At 41.8% G+C, this 19,379-nt stretch overlaps 1 protein-coding gene across 2 annotated transcripts in view; it reads left to right on the top strand.

The window, feature by feature from the left end:
- Nucleotides 1-510: 510 nt before the first annotated feature.
- Nucleotides 511-19,379, top strand: part of tprg1 (tumor protein p63 regulated 1) — a 21,398-nt gene continuing 2,529 nt past the window's right edge. The window contains exons 1-4 of one of the 2 annotated variants that reach the window (XM_005727165.2): nt 511-687; nt 832-1,088; nt 2,131-2,222; nt 6,511-6,687. In XM_005727165.2, the coding sequence (XP_005727222.1) occupies nt 849-1,088; nt 2,131-2,222; nt 6,511-6,687 (509 nt within the window). In that variant the 5' untranslated portion in view covers nt 511-687; nt 832-848. Of the gene's footprint in view, nt 688-828; nt 1,089-2,130; nt 2,223-6,510; nt 6,688-19,379 lie in introns of both variants that reach the window. The other variant, XM_005727164.2, reaches the window with a different exon arrangement.

Below are 19,379 nucleotides of genomic sequence, written 5' to 3'. Positions count from 1 at the left end.
GCTCTATGGACTCCTTAATTAAATCTGTCCATGCAAATTGTAAGTGAAGTCAGTCGGAGTCACAACAACAGGGGCGTGTCCAGGGGGGACACATGGGGTGACACCAGTCCCACTAATGCCACTGAGTTTGTTGACTACTGTTAATCTTTGGATGGATGAGTGCGTGGAACAACCAGTACAGCTGTATTTAGACTTATTTAATATTAATATTGCTTATTTAAAAATAGTTGGTTATTTAATCACAGTATATTTATATTTTAAAAGTTTTCAGATTTTAAAATATAAATAGACTGTTTTATAATGCTATATTATAAAAAATAAAGCTACCTAGCTGTATATTAGCAATTTAAAGCATCTGCAGAGGATAAAATTATATATAATGAGTGAGCCATAACTTTGATCCAGTAATATCACACATATTATTGCGGATAATGAACTTCCATCTGATTTCCACTGGTCATTCTGTGCACTGCAGTTATAAATTATAAGATGAATTTGACTTTCCAGTGAGCTGCTGTCAGAAGCGCAGACCATGCGCCGTCTGTATAAATCGGATGTGCGCAAACGTGAGCGCTGCTGTCCGCCGCCATTCAAAACAAACACTGGGCCCGGAACAAGGAAGTCGTGCACCTGTTGCTCCTGCCTTACAGTACCTTTCCACACGTACTGCGCTTTCTATAATCTAAGGTAAGAAACCTGTATTACCAGCTTCTAAGAATAACTCGACTTAAGTATCGATTCGGAAAAACTGCGTGCAGGAACCCGTCGCTGGGAAGGCGCCGACAGAATCAGATCCAGACACATCAGTATTCTGACTTCTTTTAACAGAAGAGTTGTGAAGCCTCATCATGGCAGACGCGGAGGATGAAGTAGTTAAAGGAAGTGAAGAGCAGCAGCAGCAGGCGGAGGAGGAGGTTGATCTCAGCTCCTCTCCGACCCCTCCGGAGGACTCTCGGACAGCTGCTGGCCGCAAAGGGGACGCGCAGGAGCGGCCAGCGGAGAGCGTGGCCACCTCGACCCAGGGCCGTCACCTACTGGTGGAGCCCACCCTGGACCAGTTTAAACTAAGGAAGTTTTTCGTGTTAAGGGTAAAATATCATCAGCGTTTCCTCTTGACGCAAAGTGCTCCCAGTAATATGTCACACATTTCTGTAAGCGCACTGACGCCTGGGTTAGACTTTTATTTAGAATACTTTCATTTTTTTAATACACTATCTTCTTTATTTACTATATTTAAGAGACACAACATATAATTTGTCATTTCATAGGACTCCATATGAGAAAGTAGCTCATCTGGCTTGAAGGAGCAAGCTTCTTCCTGGTTTTAGTCCCGCACTTAACTTGTGGTTGAAACATGCCTAAGCTGTTTCCTGTCTGTGGCTTAAACTCATCAGCCCAGAGTGGACCACACACCTGGGTAACGTCATTAAAAACTTTATTTTTTAAGTAACGATAAAGTATAAAGTGTGCAAAGGTTTCAACAGAACCATGTAAGTAATCTGTATAGCACCAAACATAATAAAGGCGAGTTTATGTTAGAAAAAAATGAGTATATAGGTTGGAATACCTTTTTTTACTTAAAAAAAAAAGTACCAACAACAAGCTGAACGTTATCAGCATCGCTAAGATTCTGTTCATTGGAGGCCTGTTGTTTTGGATTTTGATGGGAAATCAGTCATACCTGCCATGTTGCCAGGCCAGCTCAGCACCATCCTCAGATTACAGAATGACTGTCAAGAGCACCTCAATATGAACTCCTAATCTTTTCACTCGCTCCAGCTTGGCATTGAAATAATAAAACATAAAGTGCAAGACTGGCAGAGCATTCAAAACCAGAAATGCTCACAGATGACAGTGTGTTCTGCGCTGGAGTGTTCCCTCGTGTGTTCAAATACCTGACTTACTCACATTTCTACACGCTCGGCTCTCTTCGTTCGCAGACATTTTCACACGCCCGGGCTTCATGCTTGTGTTTATTGTGATTTCGTTTGACACGCACACACGCTGACATTTTACTAGTCCCAGCTGCACATCTGCCTCAAAGATTACCCCTTAAGCTTTCTGTGCACACGTTGTGATTGTCACAATGGAAAATTAGAAAGTGACACCCGTGCATTTCTGTCTCCTCAGCCTGGCACTCTGAATCAGGCCATCAAAGACGTTGAAGCTCTGGTGAATGAGGAGGTAGATGGCAGCGTTCTCAGCGTTTGGCTGATGGCAGAGTGAGTTCATGAGATCATGTTCTGTTATACTGAAAACCACTAGAATAAATGAGCAATTTCATAATGTGTTCATTCATATGAATTCATTCAAATCATATTCTGTTCTGTCCTGACCTAGCTAACTCAAACTTGAACACAGGTGTATTCCAGTTACTGTAAGTTTTTCATGTCTTTGAGAGAACGATGTGATCGATTTACTAGTGGATAGTCCATTTGCACTTATTTTGAAAGTTCAGTTGCTGCTAATTCGCTAGCCTTTCCTGTCTCGCCACATGCAGGTTGATCAGCTAATAGGTGGCTGTGGCTCAGGAAGTAATGCGGGATTGAAGGATGGTGGTTTGATCCCCGGCTCCTCCAATCTGCATGCCAAAGTAGCCTCAGGCGAGATACTGAACCCCGAGTTGCTCCTAATGCGCTCATCAGAATGTGAATGTGTGGGGTTTTTACATCTAAAACACTTAGACGTAGGAAAAAGTGTTTGTATGAATGTGTGTGTGAATTTTGGAGTTTGTGTGCATCCGCAGGATAAAATGGAAAGACAGCTGATATTTTATTTTTGCTATATTTCCAAATGTTTCTGTTCTCATCAAAGCCAAGAAAAAAAAAACCTCCTCGAATACCTCTTAATCTCAAGCAGAGATAGTGATTGAACACAGAGCAACACAAAGTGACTGCAAGACATTTACAAAGTGCACTCCATGTGATGTCAGGTTGCATCACTCCTGCACAAGCTTTCAGGAAACATTTAAAAGGCTGGCCATGTGAGAATGAATAATGCATCCCAGTTTATGCGGTTCTGGGTACATACACACACACACACACATGCACGTTAACGCCTGTCCTACATTTGGCCCGCTGTTATCATGGCCATAGAAGCCAGCGTAGGACTTCAAGCAACAGAAAGAGTGCATCATGTGGTAATTTTGCGACTCTGCTGCAGAATTTGCCCCAAGGGAGGCCGAAGACTTATGTCAGCAAAGCATGAGAAATTCCTCAAATTTGGCTTAGCTGAAGGTTGTCACTTGCTTTACAAAAAGCCGTCTCAATTGCTGTACATTTCTTATAATAGGGCCATCTTTTAAAAATACACTAGGTGGTGTTTTTTATGTAGGAAAAATGAGAGAAATAATGTTAGTTACACTATTTTCCATCAGTTAATTTTCAGAAAAGCCCCGGAAGATTCTTTAAGTTACTTAAAGACATACTTTACATACTTTGGGTAAATCTGGGCAATTAAATGCTTCTTTTGATTGTCCAGAGATAAAACCTGGTCTGTCCTGTTTTCTAGCTGGCTTTACTTTTAGCATACATAGATCTCATTGTCTCAGGATAGACTTGTGTCTTTTTACAATCTTCATGACAAGCCAAGCCATTTAGAAGCCACTGTGCCTTCATATTTAGCTTAGAGTTGCATGCAACCATATTTCTAAAGGGGCGGCAGCAATGTGGCAACCAGAGATAAAGGCATGTCTGGGAAATTGTGTGAATTGTGGTAATGATAGATAGATATTTATCTCAGTTTTAAGCAACGCAGTTGAGCTCATTGATCAGCGGCCTCTCACCAACTCCTTTGAGATTTTAAGCTATGCTAACAGTCTGCTAGCTGTAGCAAAAGCTAGCGGAAAGAAAACAAACAATTTTTCAAAATGTACCCTACCAAACAGTGTGCAGGGTCCTGCAGAGGTACTTCCTGTCGGTTTCTGTCCTGACCAACAGTTTGTTTTGTCAGGCTCGAGTGCTTAACAGCATGTCAGCCCACCCACAGTGTGCATCACATCTGTAGCATGCTTGCTGCCCCGTGCCCAGTCAAGGTTAACTCATTTCATCAGCACAGTCACAGCTCTTCACCCACACCTTTCTATAAAGCTTTGACTGTTCAGTGAACTGTCTTCTCTGGCTTACGGATGCCAGCAGCAATCAGGAGTGTTTCACTCTGAGGTGACCAAGTGCGCCCAGCTCAGTGGGCTGTAAGAAAGGGAGCTTCTCCAAGAGAATCCATGCCACCACGAATTAGCTGTTCGCACAGCGGTGAGGGATGGAGTGTGTGGATGAATGTGTGTTTAATGATGGGTTTTTTGTGATTTCAATTAGTACTGCAAACATTTTTGGAGACATTTTGAGGGCATAAAAGAAAGCCCATTTTTCCAGTATTTCTGTAGGGCTTCAGAAATGCTTACATCCATATTGTATGATCTTTGCCCAGGGCATTTTTATTTTACTTCGTGAACTGTAAGAGTACATAATTGAGCAGCTCTACAATATGTGTGCGTGTGTGTTAACTTTATATGACCTCCAGAATTCCAATCATTTTTGGCTATTTTTGCTTATTTTTTAAACTTGCTGATGAAAAATGTAAAACATTTCATTAAGTGTTTTGTTTTGAATCAGAATCAGAATCAGAAAGGGGTTTATTGCCAAATGTTGAGCAGGTTTACAACATTAGGAAATTGCTGCGGTGCTTCAGTGCAAACATAGTGTCATAAAAATATAAAAATAAGAATTAAAAGTGCTCCGTAGAAAGATATGTGCATGAGATATACATGAGCTATATACATGAGAATAAGAATTAAAAGTGCTAAGTAGATAGATACATACATGATATATACATGAGTGCAGGTGGTGATCAGTGCCAAACATGGAATGATGCAGTGACACAGCGTAGGGTCATGTGTTAGTGGTGGGAACAGTCATATGGTGTCCAACAGCAGAGGGGAAGAAACTGTTCTTATGGCGAGAGGTTCTGGTGCGAATGGACCGGAGCCTCCTGCCTGAGGGGAGCAGGTCAAACAGACTGTGTCCAGGGTGAGAAGGGTCAGCTGAGATCCGAGCTGCACGCCGCAATGTTCTGGAGGTGTACAGGTCCTGCAGAGATGGGAGTCTGCAGCCAATCACCTTCTCAGCAGAGCGCACAACACGCTGCAGTCTCTGTTTGTCCCTGATAGTGGCTCCAGCGTACCACACGGTGATGGAGGAGGTGAGGATGGACTTGATGATTGCAGTGTAGAACTGCATCATCGTCCGTGTTGGCAGGTTGAATTTCTTCAGCTGCCTCAGGAAGTACATCCTCTGCTGGGCTTTCTTGATGACGGAGGTGATGGTGGGCTCCCACTTCAGGTCCTGGGTGATGGTGGTACCCAGGAAGCGGAATGAGTCCACAGAGGTGATGGGGGTGTCAGTCAGGATGATGGGGGGGAGTGGGGCTGTGTGCTTCCTGAAGTCCACAATAATCTCCACTGTCTTCTGGGCATTCAGCACCAGGTTGTTGTGGCTGCACCAGGACACCAGACGTTCAACCTCCCTCCTGTAGGCAGACTCGTCCCCGTCCGAGATGAGCCCAATAACGGTGGTGTCATCTGCAAACTTGATTAGCTTAACAGACTGGTGGGTGGAGGTGCAGCAGTTGGTATACAGGGAGAAGAGCAGAGGAGAAAGAACACAGCCCTGAGGGGAGCCGGTGCTGATGGTCCGGGAGTCCGAGACATTCTTTCCCAGCCTCACATGCTGCTTCCTGTCCGTCAGGAAGTCAGTGATCCACCGGCAGATGGGATCAGGCACATTCATCTGGGAAAGCTTGCCTTGGAGATGGTCTGGAAGGATGGTGTTGAAGGCAGAGCTGAAGTCCACAAACAGGATCCTGGCGTAGGTTCCGGGGGAGTCCAGATGCTGCAGGATGAAGTGTAGGGCCATGTTGATGGCGTCGTCTACAGACCTGTTGGCTCTGTATGCAAACTGCAGGGGGTCCAGGAGGGGGGCCGTGAGGGTCTTGAGATAGGAGAGAACCAGGCGCTCAAATGACTTCATGACCACAGATGTCAGAGCCACGGGTCTGTAGTCATTTAGTCCAGTGATCCTAGGTTTCTTGGGGACAGGGATTATGGTAGAGGACTTGAAGCAGGCAGGCACATGACATGCCTGCAGTGAAGAGTTGAAAATGCCAGAAAACACTGGGGCCAGCTCGTTTGCACAGTGTCTGAAAGGTTTTTAGTGAAGTAATAAATGAGTGAGGTTGATTTTCTTGTTGCTGATGCTGTTTCCTAATACCACAATGCTGCTAATCCATCTTTATAGCAGGTGAATAAACAAGTTAGTTTACTTGAAGAAGACTGTGACAAGTCAGTGAAAGCAAAATAACTTAAGAATACCTTTTGTTGGAAGCGGTTTGAGTGCTGACATTGTAATATTTGAATACTGAAGCTGAAATATTTTTTTTATTTAACATTTAAAAACCTGCTTTTTTCTGTTCTGTTTTTCTTTTTGTTCTTGCTCACACACTGTTTGGTTGTTTCAGAGTGGATCACTGGAACAATGAAAAGGAGCGCATTGTTCTCATCACAGAATTCTCTCTCCTGGTCTTCAAGTACGACTTCATGATGTTCAACTGTGACCAGATGCAGAGGATCCCGCTTAACTTTGTGGACCGCATCTCCCACGGCACCTTCAGCTTCCCAAAGCGCTCCCTGCTGGAGTAAGTCCGCTCATTTTGTCCAACAGTAAAACGTGCCTTCTAAGCTTTAAGCTTTAAGATTCGAGTCACTGAGTAGGGTTAGTGGACTGTAAAAATGACATTCAAAAACAATACGACTGTCAGTTGATTACTAATGCTTATCATCTACAGTCCTGTGCATTTCTTTGCATTTTTCTGGAAAACTTAAATTAGGTGCAGGAATTAATTGAAATGTGCAAACATACATGGAAATACTTTACATAAGGCAAAGACAGTGTTTGTACTATCCTGCCAAGCTTGAAAGTCAATATTTAGTCTGACTTTTATTCGTCAACACAGACTGAACCTTGTTATTCAGCTTTTTTGTCATTTCTTTAGGTAGTCTTCTTTTAGGTAGGCTTCTTAAAGGACAATCAAAGCTCCTTTTTGGATGTTGGCTGCCTTTTGTTTTTTTTCTCTATCATGGTGATTCCACACTGCTAAAACAATGTTGAGGTCTAGGCTCTGTGGAGGCCAGTCCATGACTGTTAGTGCTCCATTGTGTGTTTTTTCTATTCAGGTATGTCTTACTGCATTGGTAGTGTGTTTAAGATCATTTTCATGCTAAAAATTAAGCTGTTGCCAATCAGATGTTTTGCAGATGATGTTATCTGTCCATCCATTTGCTTCCGATTATCCTTTTCAGGGTCTTGGGGGGCGCTGGAGCCTATCCCAGCTGTCTTAGGGCGAGAGTCGGGGTACATACTGGACAGGTCACCAGTCTGTTGCATGGCTAACACATAGACACAGACAACCATTTGCACTCACATTCACACCTATGGGCAATTTAGGGTTTCCAATTAGCCTATCCCCACTAAGTGCTTGTCTTTGGACTGTGGGAGGAAGCCGGAGTTTCTGGAGAGAACCCACGCAAACACGGGGAGAACATGCAAACTGCACACAGAAAGACCTCGGCCTGATAGTGGAATTGAACTCAGGACCTTCTTGCTATGAGGCAACAGTGCTATGGTGGATCAAAATCAAATCATACTTTTCAGCTGTTGTAATTTCATCAGTTTTGACAAGATTGATCTGAAACACAACCCAAACCACGACAGACCATGTTTTACAGATGGCTCTCTGTACATGCCTACTATGATTTGAACCGAAAATGTCAAATTTGGCTTTATCTCTCCATCAGACCTGTTGTTACTGGCTTTCAGTCCAGTTCTTGTGTCATTTGGCATTCCTCAGCCTTTCCTTCCTCTTTCCCTTCCTTAGGAATGACAGCTGTAAATTCTGCTGAGACCATTCCTGATTAGGCTTCTGTGAACCGTTGCTTCCTGTTTCTTAAGGACATGACTCTACGATACTGTGTGCTATAGATAGTTTCTTAGGCCTGAAACTTCTTCCTTTGTCCTCCACTTGCCCAGTTTTCTTTTTTTATCGATTCAGCTAAATTAGAAATTAAAACATAAAGTAGTGGTTCTGTTGGTTAGTGGTTTACACGTTTGCCTAACGAGTGAAAGACCTTGAATCTAATATTAACAAGGCCATTTCATGTAAAACAAATTTGCCAAATCATACATACGGAGCTACCTGCTGTGGTGAGCCTTTGTGAATAACAGATCAGCCAAAGTAGCTTTTTGCTATTAACGAATGCCCAAGGATGCAATTTGAAATCGTTTTTTGCTAAGTTGTCTGATTTGTTTGGGTTAGTTCAGAGAAAAAAGATCAAATAAAACCTCTGAAAATTGTCAGATGCAAGGACTGGACTGAAAATGGGAGAATAAGCAGCTAATGTCCATAGAGTAACTGAAAAAACAGAAGAACTATTGCTCAAGACCATTTTAAAAATGACTCCTTGTCTTGGTCCTAGGAAGCAAAATAAAAAGAAAAGGGGGAGCTCGAGAAATGTCCTGTATGCCTACAAATGTTTGCAGGAATTTCACATTGGTATTTAAACTGAGCAAACAGCGGTGTTAATTAAAGAAAAAAGCTTTTACTGTACAAAATTGAATGGGATTATGACGGTCATTTTAGTCCCTAAACTAGTTTGCTGACTTCAGGGTTAAATGCAGAAGTTTAGAGTGTCGTGGCTCTGAATCATAACCACGAAAGCTTCCTGACACTACATTAAGCTACTCTTTGTGGGGTTTAGTCGGTCATTAACAAACGAAAATGTCTACCTGGAGAATTATAAATATTAGCTCCAATTATCTTCACTCTGCTCTAATTTGTTTCACAAAGCTCAATTCCCCGTGAAGAATAAGTCCCTTTGCTTCATCATTAACCGTTACGCCTTAACGTTAAACATGCCCGGTCACATTTGTGGCCGGTCTGTAATCATCTCACAGCTGATTTTAATCTAGTATCATATAACACGGTGTCAAATTTAAAGAAACGTTAGAAGATGTAGGAGAAAGTGTGAAATGTGCGCGGCGGATCGGTGCAAGGAGCAAATGGGGACAGCATGGATGGCGAGAGTGTTTGCAGCAAGGTTTTTGAGGGTAAGGAGTGCAGAGCTGTCACTTGGAGCTGTCACTTAACTGATTAGTGGCAAAATTAATGCAGTCCTTTCATCTAAACCTTTTAAAGACGGCTCAGGGGATACCAAACCAACTAAAACTAATTTGATGAATAAAACGTAATGTGCTGTGAAGAGCTTAGAGAGCGCGGCCTTTATTGGAGGTTTTATCTCCGCGCATTACATTAAATTATACATAAAATGCTCGTGGAAGCCACCCGGGAGTCCGGCAGTAAAGAGACGGTTTCAAATGAGAAAGACTGGAGCCTCAAACATTTCCTCTTTCTGTCTTCATCTTCAGCACTCCTTCCCTTTCATTCCCCGTCTTCCTCTTCGTCTCTCCCCCAGGAAGTGTCTTCCTTTTTTTTTTTTTTTGTCTAGGTCGTTCCTATTTTGAGAGAAGCCGATCTACAGTAATGTTCATGTATATATGGAAATGAATCTTCCTGCTTCGCTCCTCTTTTGACGCTTCACGAAAACTTTGTTTCCACACGACACCTTAATACGAGGCCGGCTGGGGAGATGAGCTGCAGTGTTAATGATTCGTTTCTGAGTGATGGAGGAGCTCAGTGGCGAACAGAGAGAAGACAGAGCCAAAGTCATGACGTCATGTCCCCATAGCTCCTCTATGAGTTTCTGTTCACTCGAAACATGTGTCTCGCTAACACCCCAGGGCTTATGGGAAATGGTGTTCACTTAAGGTTGCATAAAACATGAATTTATAAAAAATAAACAACAATCTTAGGCGACTACAGTCGTATTGCGAAAGTCTTTATTGCAGTGCTGTACTTTGAGCTACCAATGTAAAAATCTGAGAATCTTCTGTGTGGAGCCGATGTCCAGAGGAACACATCCATGTGACCTGCAGTACATATTTGGCTTAAGCCATGTGTTTTTGAATTGTGTCGTGCCTTCACATCTTTGGACACAAAACAAAGCTGTGAAACTATTTAACTGTGATCTGCTGCTGGCAAATTTAATGCAGGTGTTCTAGTTACTTCCTGTGTATTTAAAAACACAAACAATAATGCGGGGAAGTAATGATGGTGCAGTTTGCAGCGTTGTCGCCTTACGTCTTACATCAGGAAGGTTCCTAGTTGGAATGTCTCTGCTCTCCCTGTAACAGACTAACCCAGGGGCCCCCAATCTCAGTCCACAAGGGCCGGTGTCCCTGCAGGTTTTAGATCTCACCTTGAGTCAACACACCTGAATCACATGATTAGTTCATTACCAGGCCTCTGGAGAACTTTAAGACATGTTGAGAAGGTAATTTATCCATTTAAATCAGCTGTGATGGATCAAGGACACATCTAAAAACTGCAGGGACACCGGCCCTCGTGTACTGGGGATTGGGGACCCCTGGACTAACCCAAATTTAGCTGGGATTGTTTCCAGCACCTTTCTAGAAACCTTTGAATATATAGGTGGTCCAGAAAGTACTATATGTGTGGGTGAATTAGGGTGACCAGATTAAAAAATGCTGTAGTCATCGTTCCATCCACTGGGATACAAAGTGCTCGCCGTATGTTCACTGCATTTACTTAACGCAGGAGCTGGGAAAATTTCATTCAAATACCTGCACCTATTTGTTTGCATTGTCTGTTGGGATCTGCTCACTATAGTGTAAACGAGCTTTGGATGGTCAGTATGACTGGAAAAGCACCCTTTAAATGCCTGTTGGTTCACATTCCCTTATCAGGAATATGCAATGCTCCACCTCCGTCTGCAATGTTGATCCCACCCAGCGGGGCTGCATTAATCAAATACAAAGGCTTCTTCTTCCTTTATAAATCAAAAAGCTCACAGAGTGATGAAACAATTCTTTTACTGACCTAGAGCAGAGAAATTCTGCTACCTGTGTGATTTTGTGCTGTTGTTCTTCGAGGCAGCCGCAGCGTGATTTGAATGCTGACAGTTGTCATCTGACCACTTGATGTCAGTGTGCACCCTTGGTGAAGGGAAGGTTCAAGTCAGGAGCACGCCACATCACATTTCTTCATGTCACGTCATCATGGATGATGATAGGATCACATCCAAACCCCTTTCATGGTATGGGATACGGCTCTGGCAAAAAATCAGCACATTGTCTGACCGCAGTGAGGCAGTTTGTGGCATTAAATGTACTACTGTTGGCTACATTTCTATATCAAAGGCACGGTATCAGAGAGATGACATCAAAGGATGACTCTTTAATTTGATTATTTCCATTTTTAGTCTGATTGCCTAAAAGTAATAATACAATTAAAGTTCCTGAGTGAAAGCACTTCTCTTAACAATTGACCTCAAGTGTTCCCAACCTCCTCAGAAATAAGCACATTGTGTGTGTAGTACCTGTGTGTGTGTGTGTGTGTGTGCGTGTGCGTGTGTGTGTGTGCGTGCACCCCACCAGTCTCCCGAAACCTTGATGATGTCACTGGAAACCGTGGAGGGAGTGTCAGTATTTTTAGTCCTGATTATTGTGTTTTCTTCACACATTCTCCAGGTGCACCCGTGAAGAAAAAGCACAGTTTCTTCTGCATCTGTGGGGAAAGATGTGTTTTAAGTGCCTTCTTTCCAAACTGTCTAGACAATCTAATTACCCAGCACATCATCTATTTTTTTTTTATTCCCATCTGAGAGAGCTGGGTGTGGAGGTTTAAAGAAGCCCCGCTAGAGGTTGCTTCAGTAACTGTTGTAAGAAAAAATATATATTTAAGAGGGCTAGAAGTAATCCCAGCTCTGCTCTCCTTTGCTTCTCATCTGGTCGGATACTTTTCTCTCTATAAGGCTTCAGAATGTGTGTAGCCAACTATTATTTAGCCCCCATCTTCATCTGCTCAAGTTAGTTTTAATAAATAAAATGCTTCCTCACTCATACAAGCGAGGTAATTAACTTGTATGTTACAGATGAATGGTGTGTCAAACGTCTTTATTCTGCTTTTAGGCTGTAGTGAAGTCATTCGACCACACCTATACAAACTAAAGCAGCATATACATTCAGACAGCAGGTGGCAGGCAGTACAAAGTAGGTACTTAATGTATCATCAGCAAAACACACAGTTGCAGACCTCATGAGATGAGCATTAAGTGAAAGCAGCTGCAGCTGTTGTAAACCAAAGCAGGCTAATTCCATATATTTGTATTATAGATTTTTCAATCTGTACATTTATCATAAAGAAAAATAAGAAAGTCTTTTGAATGTTACCTTTTGAACTCAAACTTGATGGGCAAATGTTCTATAGTTAGTCACATAAATACAAATTTGCAAAAATTGGAAGAGGAGGGAGGTTTTTCACATTTGTATCAGTAAAATTATGGAGAAAAGTGTTAAATAAATTTGTGCAAGTGCCACAGTCAACATCAAGTATGCAGTAAATGTTTGCTGAGCTTGCATGGTCCACCAGTGGATCCTTTATTTCCATTAAGGTGAAGTTACGGTGCTGCAGACATCTTTTTTTTGGTCTATGGTGTTGATGCTATGAATAGGTGGAATTTGGATTCATTGAAAAGTGAACAGGAAAGAAAACAGAAGCAGAGTTCACCACAGACACAAGAGAAGCACTAAAAATATCATGAGATGGACTATCAACTCATTACCAGGACCAGGACTTAGGAATGTGTTCAGTCTGTAGTCTGTTTAGATCAAGCTAAACAGTAAACCTGAAACACGTGCAAAAAAGGTTCAGTGGGCTTTGCCATAATTGCACTTTTAAAAACGCAAACTGTCCTCTGCATAAAATGCAAAATTAAAAAACAATCAGATTTGAATTTGCACAAGTGAAACAAAGCCCAGCAAAATCACATACGTAACTGTAAGAATATAATGCCTAGCTTTGTAGCTCTACCTGTAGTGCAAGTCTTGTTCCAACTGTAAATACAACAGGAAACAAACAAGCTAAGAAGCCCAAAGCGTAAATGAGGAGCAGAGTGTGTACGCAGGTTGCACCCGTGGTGTACAGTATGAATTAATAAACGGCAGTAGACTCAGACTCATGGTTTGGGGCAGGCCGCTGTAAATTCAAACACCTGGGGAGCAGCTTTCAGCCTGTGGACTCTGCTTTTTCACGGTGGAAACATCATTGCCAACAGCCTGCAGCTATGATATCGAAGCGTATGCACGACTGTATGTACAGTATCACGGCTGTGTGTTTTAGGCTTCAGAGGTTGCATAAGCAGTCTGATCATGTGTGCAGCTCAATCTTCCCCATCTTCTCTTTGTTTTTCTATGTACCAATCCACCTTTGCTTTTCATCTGTTTTTAGTCCTTTCAGTGCAACCTTGTTTGATGGATACATCTATGGATGGCTGACAAACCCGCAGGCTGTGTTGAGCAATCAGACCAGATTTGTTTATGTGCTCTTAGACAATGTGGGACACTTGCCATGATAACTGGAGCTGGGATTGATATTTATCTTGCATGTTGACTTATGAGTCCGAAGCGCTTGAAAGCCCAGTGAGGAATTTATCGTCACCTGCCCTAAAGCTCAGAAAACACATGCGTCTCTTAGGCATGTGTGCATTTTGTATAAACACTGTGTATTAAGTGGAACTGCAATGGGAAGGTCAGGGAAGGGTGGATTTCCCCAGTTTGACCTTTTTCTCGCCTTTATTTTGGTGCAAACCTTGAATCGGCCCTGATTGCCTGTTTTTCCAGTTGTGTGATTCGGTGGCTGTAACGAAATGAGGTGCAGTGAAAGTCCAACTCCAGCTCTGCCAAATAAACACAGTGAAAACTTCCAAGGCCTCTGGCTGGAAAGCCCAGCCCTGCTCTGCCTGTTTGGGCTGGTCCCTCTCACAGTGATAGCTTACCTGTGGAATTCTCCAAAGCTTTTTTTATATCCTCATAGATACTCGGGCAATAGGTGCGCACTTTTACAAAGGGCAGTGTGTACAAACCTAACTCCACCATCCTCACCCTTGGAGCTGAAATATAATCAGTCTTTTAGGCTGGGCTTTGCTTTTGTGCCATTTTTTCTTTTTCTACCTGCACAACATTTGCTCAGGAGGAGGCACAAAGTGTTCAGCAGCCACATTGTCATTTTGAAAGCACTTGTGTAAACAGGGCTAGATGATTGCATTATGATGCAGCCCCTCCCTGGGACCGTGACATATCAACAGCTACACCACTATTGTTTAGCCTCAGGTGTTTAATTCTGGTTGGCAGGAAGTGCTCTGTTGCACAAGGCATGTGGTAAAATGAGCACATAGGCATGACAGGTCATTAAGGAAACGAGAACACTGTTGGGAAATCATCTCCATCCTGATTTATTTCTCCTCTTTGTCGCCTTTTATTATATGCAAACCAGCAGGTACGTTTGCCACCAAAAACTGCGACCACTCACGCCACCTTGAGCCGTGACAGCCGCTGACAGAATCGCAGGATCCGTCTCAGGCTGCGTTCTACAGTTGCACTTTGCAAGCGACAGTTTGCAGTTTTTATTTAGTAAATTGCGCAAGTTGCAATCTTGAAATCTGTCTTCACTTCAGGGTCTCTGCATGGTGTTGAACACTGAAAAAACCTGAGTGTTTGTGCTTCCACGCATCCGTGCTACTTAAGCAGCGATGAGTAATGTGTGGGTTCAGTGTTATTTCATACCTGATTGTCAGTGTTAAAAATGTGCAGAAGGTTAATGAGTTAAATCCACAGTGTGGTGCAAATCGTCACAGGAATCTGTGATAGCGGGGGTGGTGTGTGGGCATTTGTCTTATCTCCAGTGATCATATCTGCCTTCCAAGAAAAAGTGAAAAACGCATCAGCTGCATATAAACAACATTACAAAAAAGCGTATAACTATAGAGGGGTGTTTAACAAAGAAACGCTAAAAGTTGGACTTGGAAAAATTAAATACAATGGGGTTTTTTTTCAGGAATATATTCCGTCATCATAAAAGAAATCTTTAAACCACAGTAGACCAGCCATTGCATTAGACACTAACCCCAACAGTTATACAAATAATCAAGCCATTAAATGTTTTACTTTCAGATTCAAAATGATAACTAAATTTCCATTCAGTTCAATTTTATTTATATCATAGACCTTACAAAATTAGAGGGAAAACGCCCAAACCTCCCTCAGACAATATCAGTTTCATTTATTCCAGCATCAGCTTGAAAACAGATTTTTTTTTTTTTTTAACAAAAACCCTAAAAACTGTAACGAGATCCCACGTTTTACACAAAATAACCTCACACTATACCTTCAAATGACTCTGATCCAAAAGTACTTGGGGCAGCATCTCTCCCCCACCCAAGAGTGAGCAATCCAGTGGTTTCCAGCAGAAAAGCTTGGTGCTGACATGGGTGATTGGGACCAACAGATGGGTCAACGGGAATGCAAGCATTGTACTAGGAGGAAGAGAAAGATTAGTCTTAAGCTTTCACAGTCTTACACAGTCTTATCTATTTTCCAACTCTGACCTGTGGTCATGAGATCTGGATGAAGACCAATAGAATAAGGCCACAGGTACAGCGCCGTAATGAGGTGGGGCTCAACCTTGGAAATAGAATGAGGAGATCGACCATCTGGTGGAAAATCATAGTAAATTTACTGCTTCCTCTTGTTTAGTGGAGCTAGTTGTTTTTCGGGTATTTGACAAGGATTTCTCCTGCACACCTACCTTCGGAGGTTATCCAGGCGGGGAGGTTATATATCATCTGGCCTAGGAATGCCTCAGGATCCCCGAGGAGGAACTGTCAAATGTTACTGGGAAAAGGACGGCTGGAATGCTACCATGACGTGTCTTTGGTTCAGGGGAAGATGAATGAATGTATGGATGGTTGGATGATTGGCAGTAACTTCTTTCATACATTTCCAACAGGCAAACTGAGCATAGCTTTAGTTCTGTATGGTCACAGAGTTAATCCAAGCCTGCAATCCCCACCAATCATCTGATGGATCCTCTCATGTCCTTTTGGAAAATGCAATACAGGATGCACTATGCAAGTTGTCTTAGCCTGCCTACAATTTTTGGTGGCCCTGCAAACAGGTTTGCAACCCACCCCAACCTCAGCTCCTCTGTTTCATTTCTTATTTGTGCCATCTTTGACTTACTTATTTACTCTGTGTTATGAGGGTCTTAATGCTGTTCGCGGTGCTTTAGGCTTTCAGTGTGTGTTTGTGTGAAAGTGCAGTTAATCCCAGAACTGAAACCACCAAACATGAATTACTGCAAGTAAAGACTGTGATATCGTTTTGACTAAAGCAGTCTTCACAGAGCTTCTGGTCTTCTTTCACTTTTGGTTGCCTTCACTGTGTAGCTGTTTATGTCTTGCTTTCATGATTTATTGTGTAATGCTTTATGTGTAGTGTTTCTAACTTGCATGTCCTGCAGAACAGGAACCTTCTGCAAACTAGTTTAAACTCAGTCAGTTGACTTAAATGTTCAATGTTACCTGAACTTCTCCTGACATAAAAATGGTGATGCCACCATTTTTGCTTTTGTTCTACTGACGAAATGTTCTGAAGAAAAAGCAAAACATATACAGCAGTTAATTCCCTGCTGCTTTTCTTCTTAATTATCTTTAGAAGGATAATGAAGCTGCTGCAACAGTATTCTTTTTGTTGTTCAACCGCAGATGCAATGGACGGAGTAGTCAAACCTGTTGCAGCAAGTTTGTCAAGCCGCTGTTTTGAGTAAATGTTTATTTGGTACCTGCTGTGTTAAACAGACACTACAAAAAAACAGGGATGGTTGTGTAGCTGGTTTTGTATGTATGGTTATGTAAATCCCTCAACTGTGTTCTAGTTCAGTAGGTCAAATAAGCTCAAAACAACTCTGTTGCAATTACTGCGCCAGTAGATCAGACTTTAAAAAATAAATGTTCATGCCTTCATTTTTTAATTATGTAGCCCCAGTGTTAACTCCAGTACCTCCTCTCTAAAGCTGCAGTCCTGCCCACCTACAACACCATCCAATTTTTACATTTTTAAACCTTTCTTTATCAGACCGCATACATTCTGCTCTGAATCAATTATCTGGGCTTTCACAGTGTGATGGTCTCGCCTCACTTTTCAGCAGATATTGGGGATCTTATGCCTCCTGTTTATCTGCTAAATGATCTTTCTTCCTCCTCACACTGCAAGAAAACACTTTAACTCGCTCGTTAAAGTGGAAGAACATCTGTAAGTAATGTCTCCTTTAAATAAACCATCACTTACCAGAGACTGAGACTCAGTGTATCAACCTGCATAATAATCCGAAACACATTGTTTTACTTATTACACCGCAGTAATCACATTATTGGCAAATTCAGCCGCCACAAATACTGTTGCTTTACATCTATTCTTCTGCTCTTTAAAGCTCTCTGCAAGTAGTCGTGCATTTTTCCAAGCAACGCGCGATCAGAGAGATTTTAGTGCTGCGGGGAACACTGTTACTCCTCCGTGTTCGCTGAGGTAACATCAGGGGTTAAAGTGGGATTTGGCAGGTTGGAGCCACCTGGGTGCAGCAGGGAAACAAAACATACACCCAAAATAACTCCAAATTATTTTGTACTGTGACATCCAGTAGAGTTTTTCTTGGAGCAGCGCCTTTAACAATAATCAGGTGTTTAATTTGTTCTCCTGTCTCACCTCTCGTCTTGGCAAAGCAGCAAATTAATTTCTTTACTAATTAAATACTTAGGAGAGAAGGAAATGTCCCTGGATATTTGTTTTTTACTCCTAGATGTGAAGAAAGGAGAACAAATGTAGGTGTCGGATCTGTACAAAGGAGAAGATCTCAAAGAGTAACATGCAGCATCCTTGTTAATTGCCTTAGCTCTGGTGTATCGATGTTCAGTTTCTAAAAGATATGTGTAAGCTTTTTGCTATTGATGTTGTTGTTTTTTAAACTTGCACTTAAATTTTCATTTCCATGGATACCTCAAAACGTTACCAGGTGTTTTTCACAGAGGTTTTGAAATGAATGAAGTCATGTGTAAATTTTCTTAGATATATTTATGATTTGATTTGACTTTCTGAAAGGTGCAGAGGGGCTGCGTGGGACTCTCTTTGACCTTGTTCCTTTTGAGTAGTAGCAGCAGTACTATTAGTGAGTCCTCTGTAGCAGAGTAAACAGAGAATTATGGCGATCTTTGCAAAACGTGGAGCAACACTACCATCATTTCAAAGACGGGATCTGTGAGTGTTTAGACGTCTGTTTGCTCTCAGTCTTCTGAGGTTTCATTAAACAGAAAATATATGACTAGAGGGCTTTTTCATTAAAACCTACAGTATTTACTTTAGAAGGACTAAAGAAAGAACAGCAGAATAAAGAGAATATGATGAGCACGCTGTGGATTACCTCTGAGCGTGGCAAACATGAGATTGCCCTCACATTAAGTATTTACCCCGAGGACAGATCAGTGCAGATTTGTATTATTCTAACGTTGTTAATACGAAACCAGCAGGTCTGCTTGTCCCCTTTAGGGACATAAGTGAAACAAAATGATACACGAATATGTAGGAATTAAATATCAGAAGGTTGCTGTGTGTTTTATTTGTGCATGTAAAATGTTTACTGTACAGTGTTTGTCAGGTTTTTTTTGGGTACACCTCAGAGCTTTATTTGTTTTTTGAGGCAGATTATTCATCAGCTAAAAATCACTGCAGTAGATAAAATCTAATCAGAACAAAAACTGTTTGTTTGTTTTTTCAGTTTAACAGGCTAATTTCTTAAGAAAATAACTTTTTAATGCTTGATAATAATCTAATTTACGGATTAATACAACCCACTTCCTCTACAACACTTGATATCCTGTTTGTTTGCTTTTAATTGAAGGAGTAAAAAACTGGCGATATAATAAAAACAGAACTTTAATCTATATTACTTTAAACCTTTTTACATTGTTTCAGAGCTAACCAGTTAGCTTAGTTGTAGATTATGTTATAATATATCTTATTAACAGCAATTTTGATTTTGATCTCAGCGTGTCACAGATTTCTTTTTTATGGTCATCTTCTACACAAAGAACCTCTAATATGATGGAGAACTCCAACCCTTTGGACTTCCCGTTTCACTGATCTAACCTGTGACCACGAAGACAACAGCCTGCTGTACAGCAGTCCAAATTAGTTTAGCCTAAACTACTGTACACTTCCTAGTAGGGCTGTGCGATATGACCAAACTCTCATATCCCGATATAAGAGTTCTATCGTCCGATAACGATGTAAATCACAAAAATGTAACATTTTCTGTAAATTCTGTGAATCTCGGGCAGCTCGACTTGCGGGAAGTGTTTCCAGCTG

The sequence above is a fragment of the Pundamilia nyererei genome, unplaced genomic scaffold (genome assembly GCF_000239375.1).
Source record: "Pundamilia nyererei isolate P.nyererei 1_Seehausen unplaced genomic scaffold, PunNye1.0 scaffold00023, whole genome shotgun sequence".
Classification (NCBI taxonomy): domain Eukaryota; kingdom Metazoa; phylum Chordata; class Actinopteri; order Cichliformes; family Cichlidae; genus Pundamilia; species Pundamilia nyererei.
Note: the sequence above shows the minus strand (reverse complement) of the source record. Positions and strands in the feature narration are given on the sequence as shown.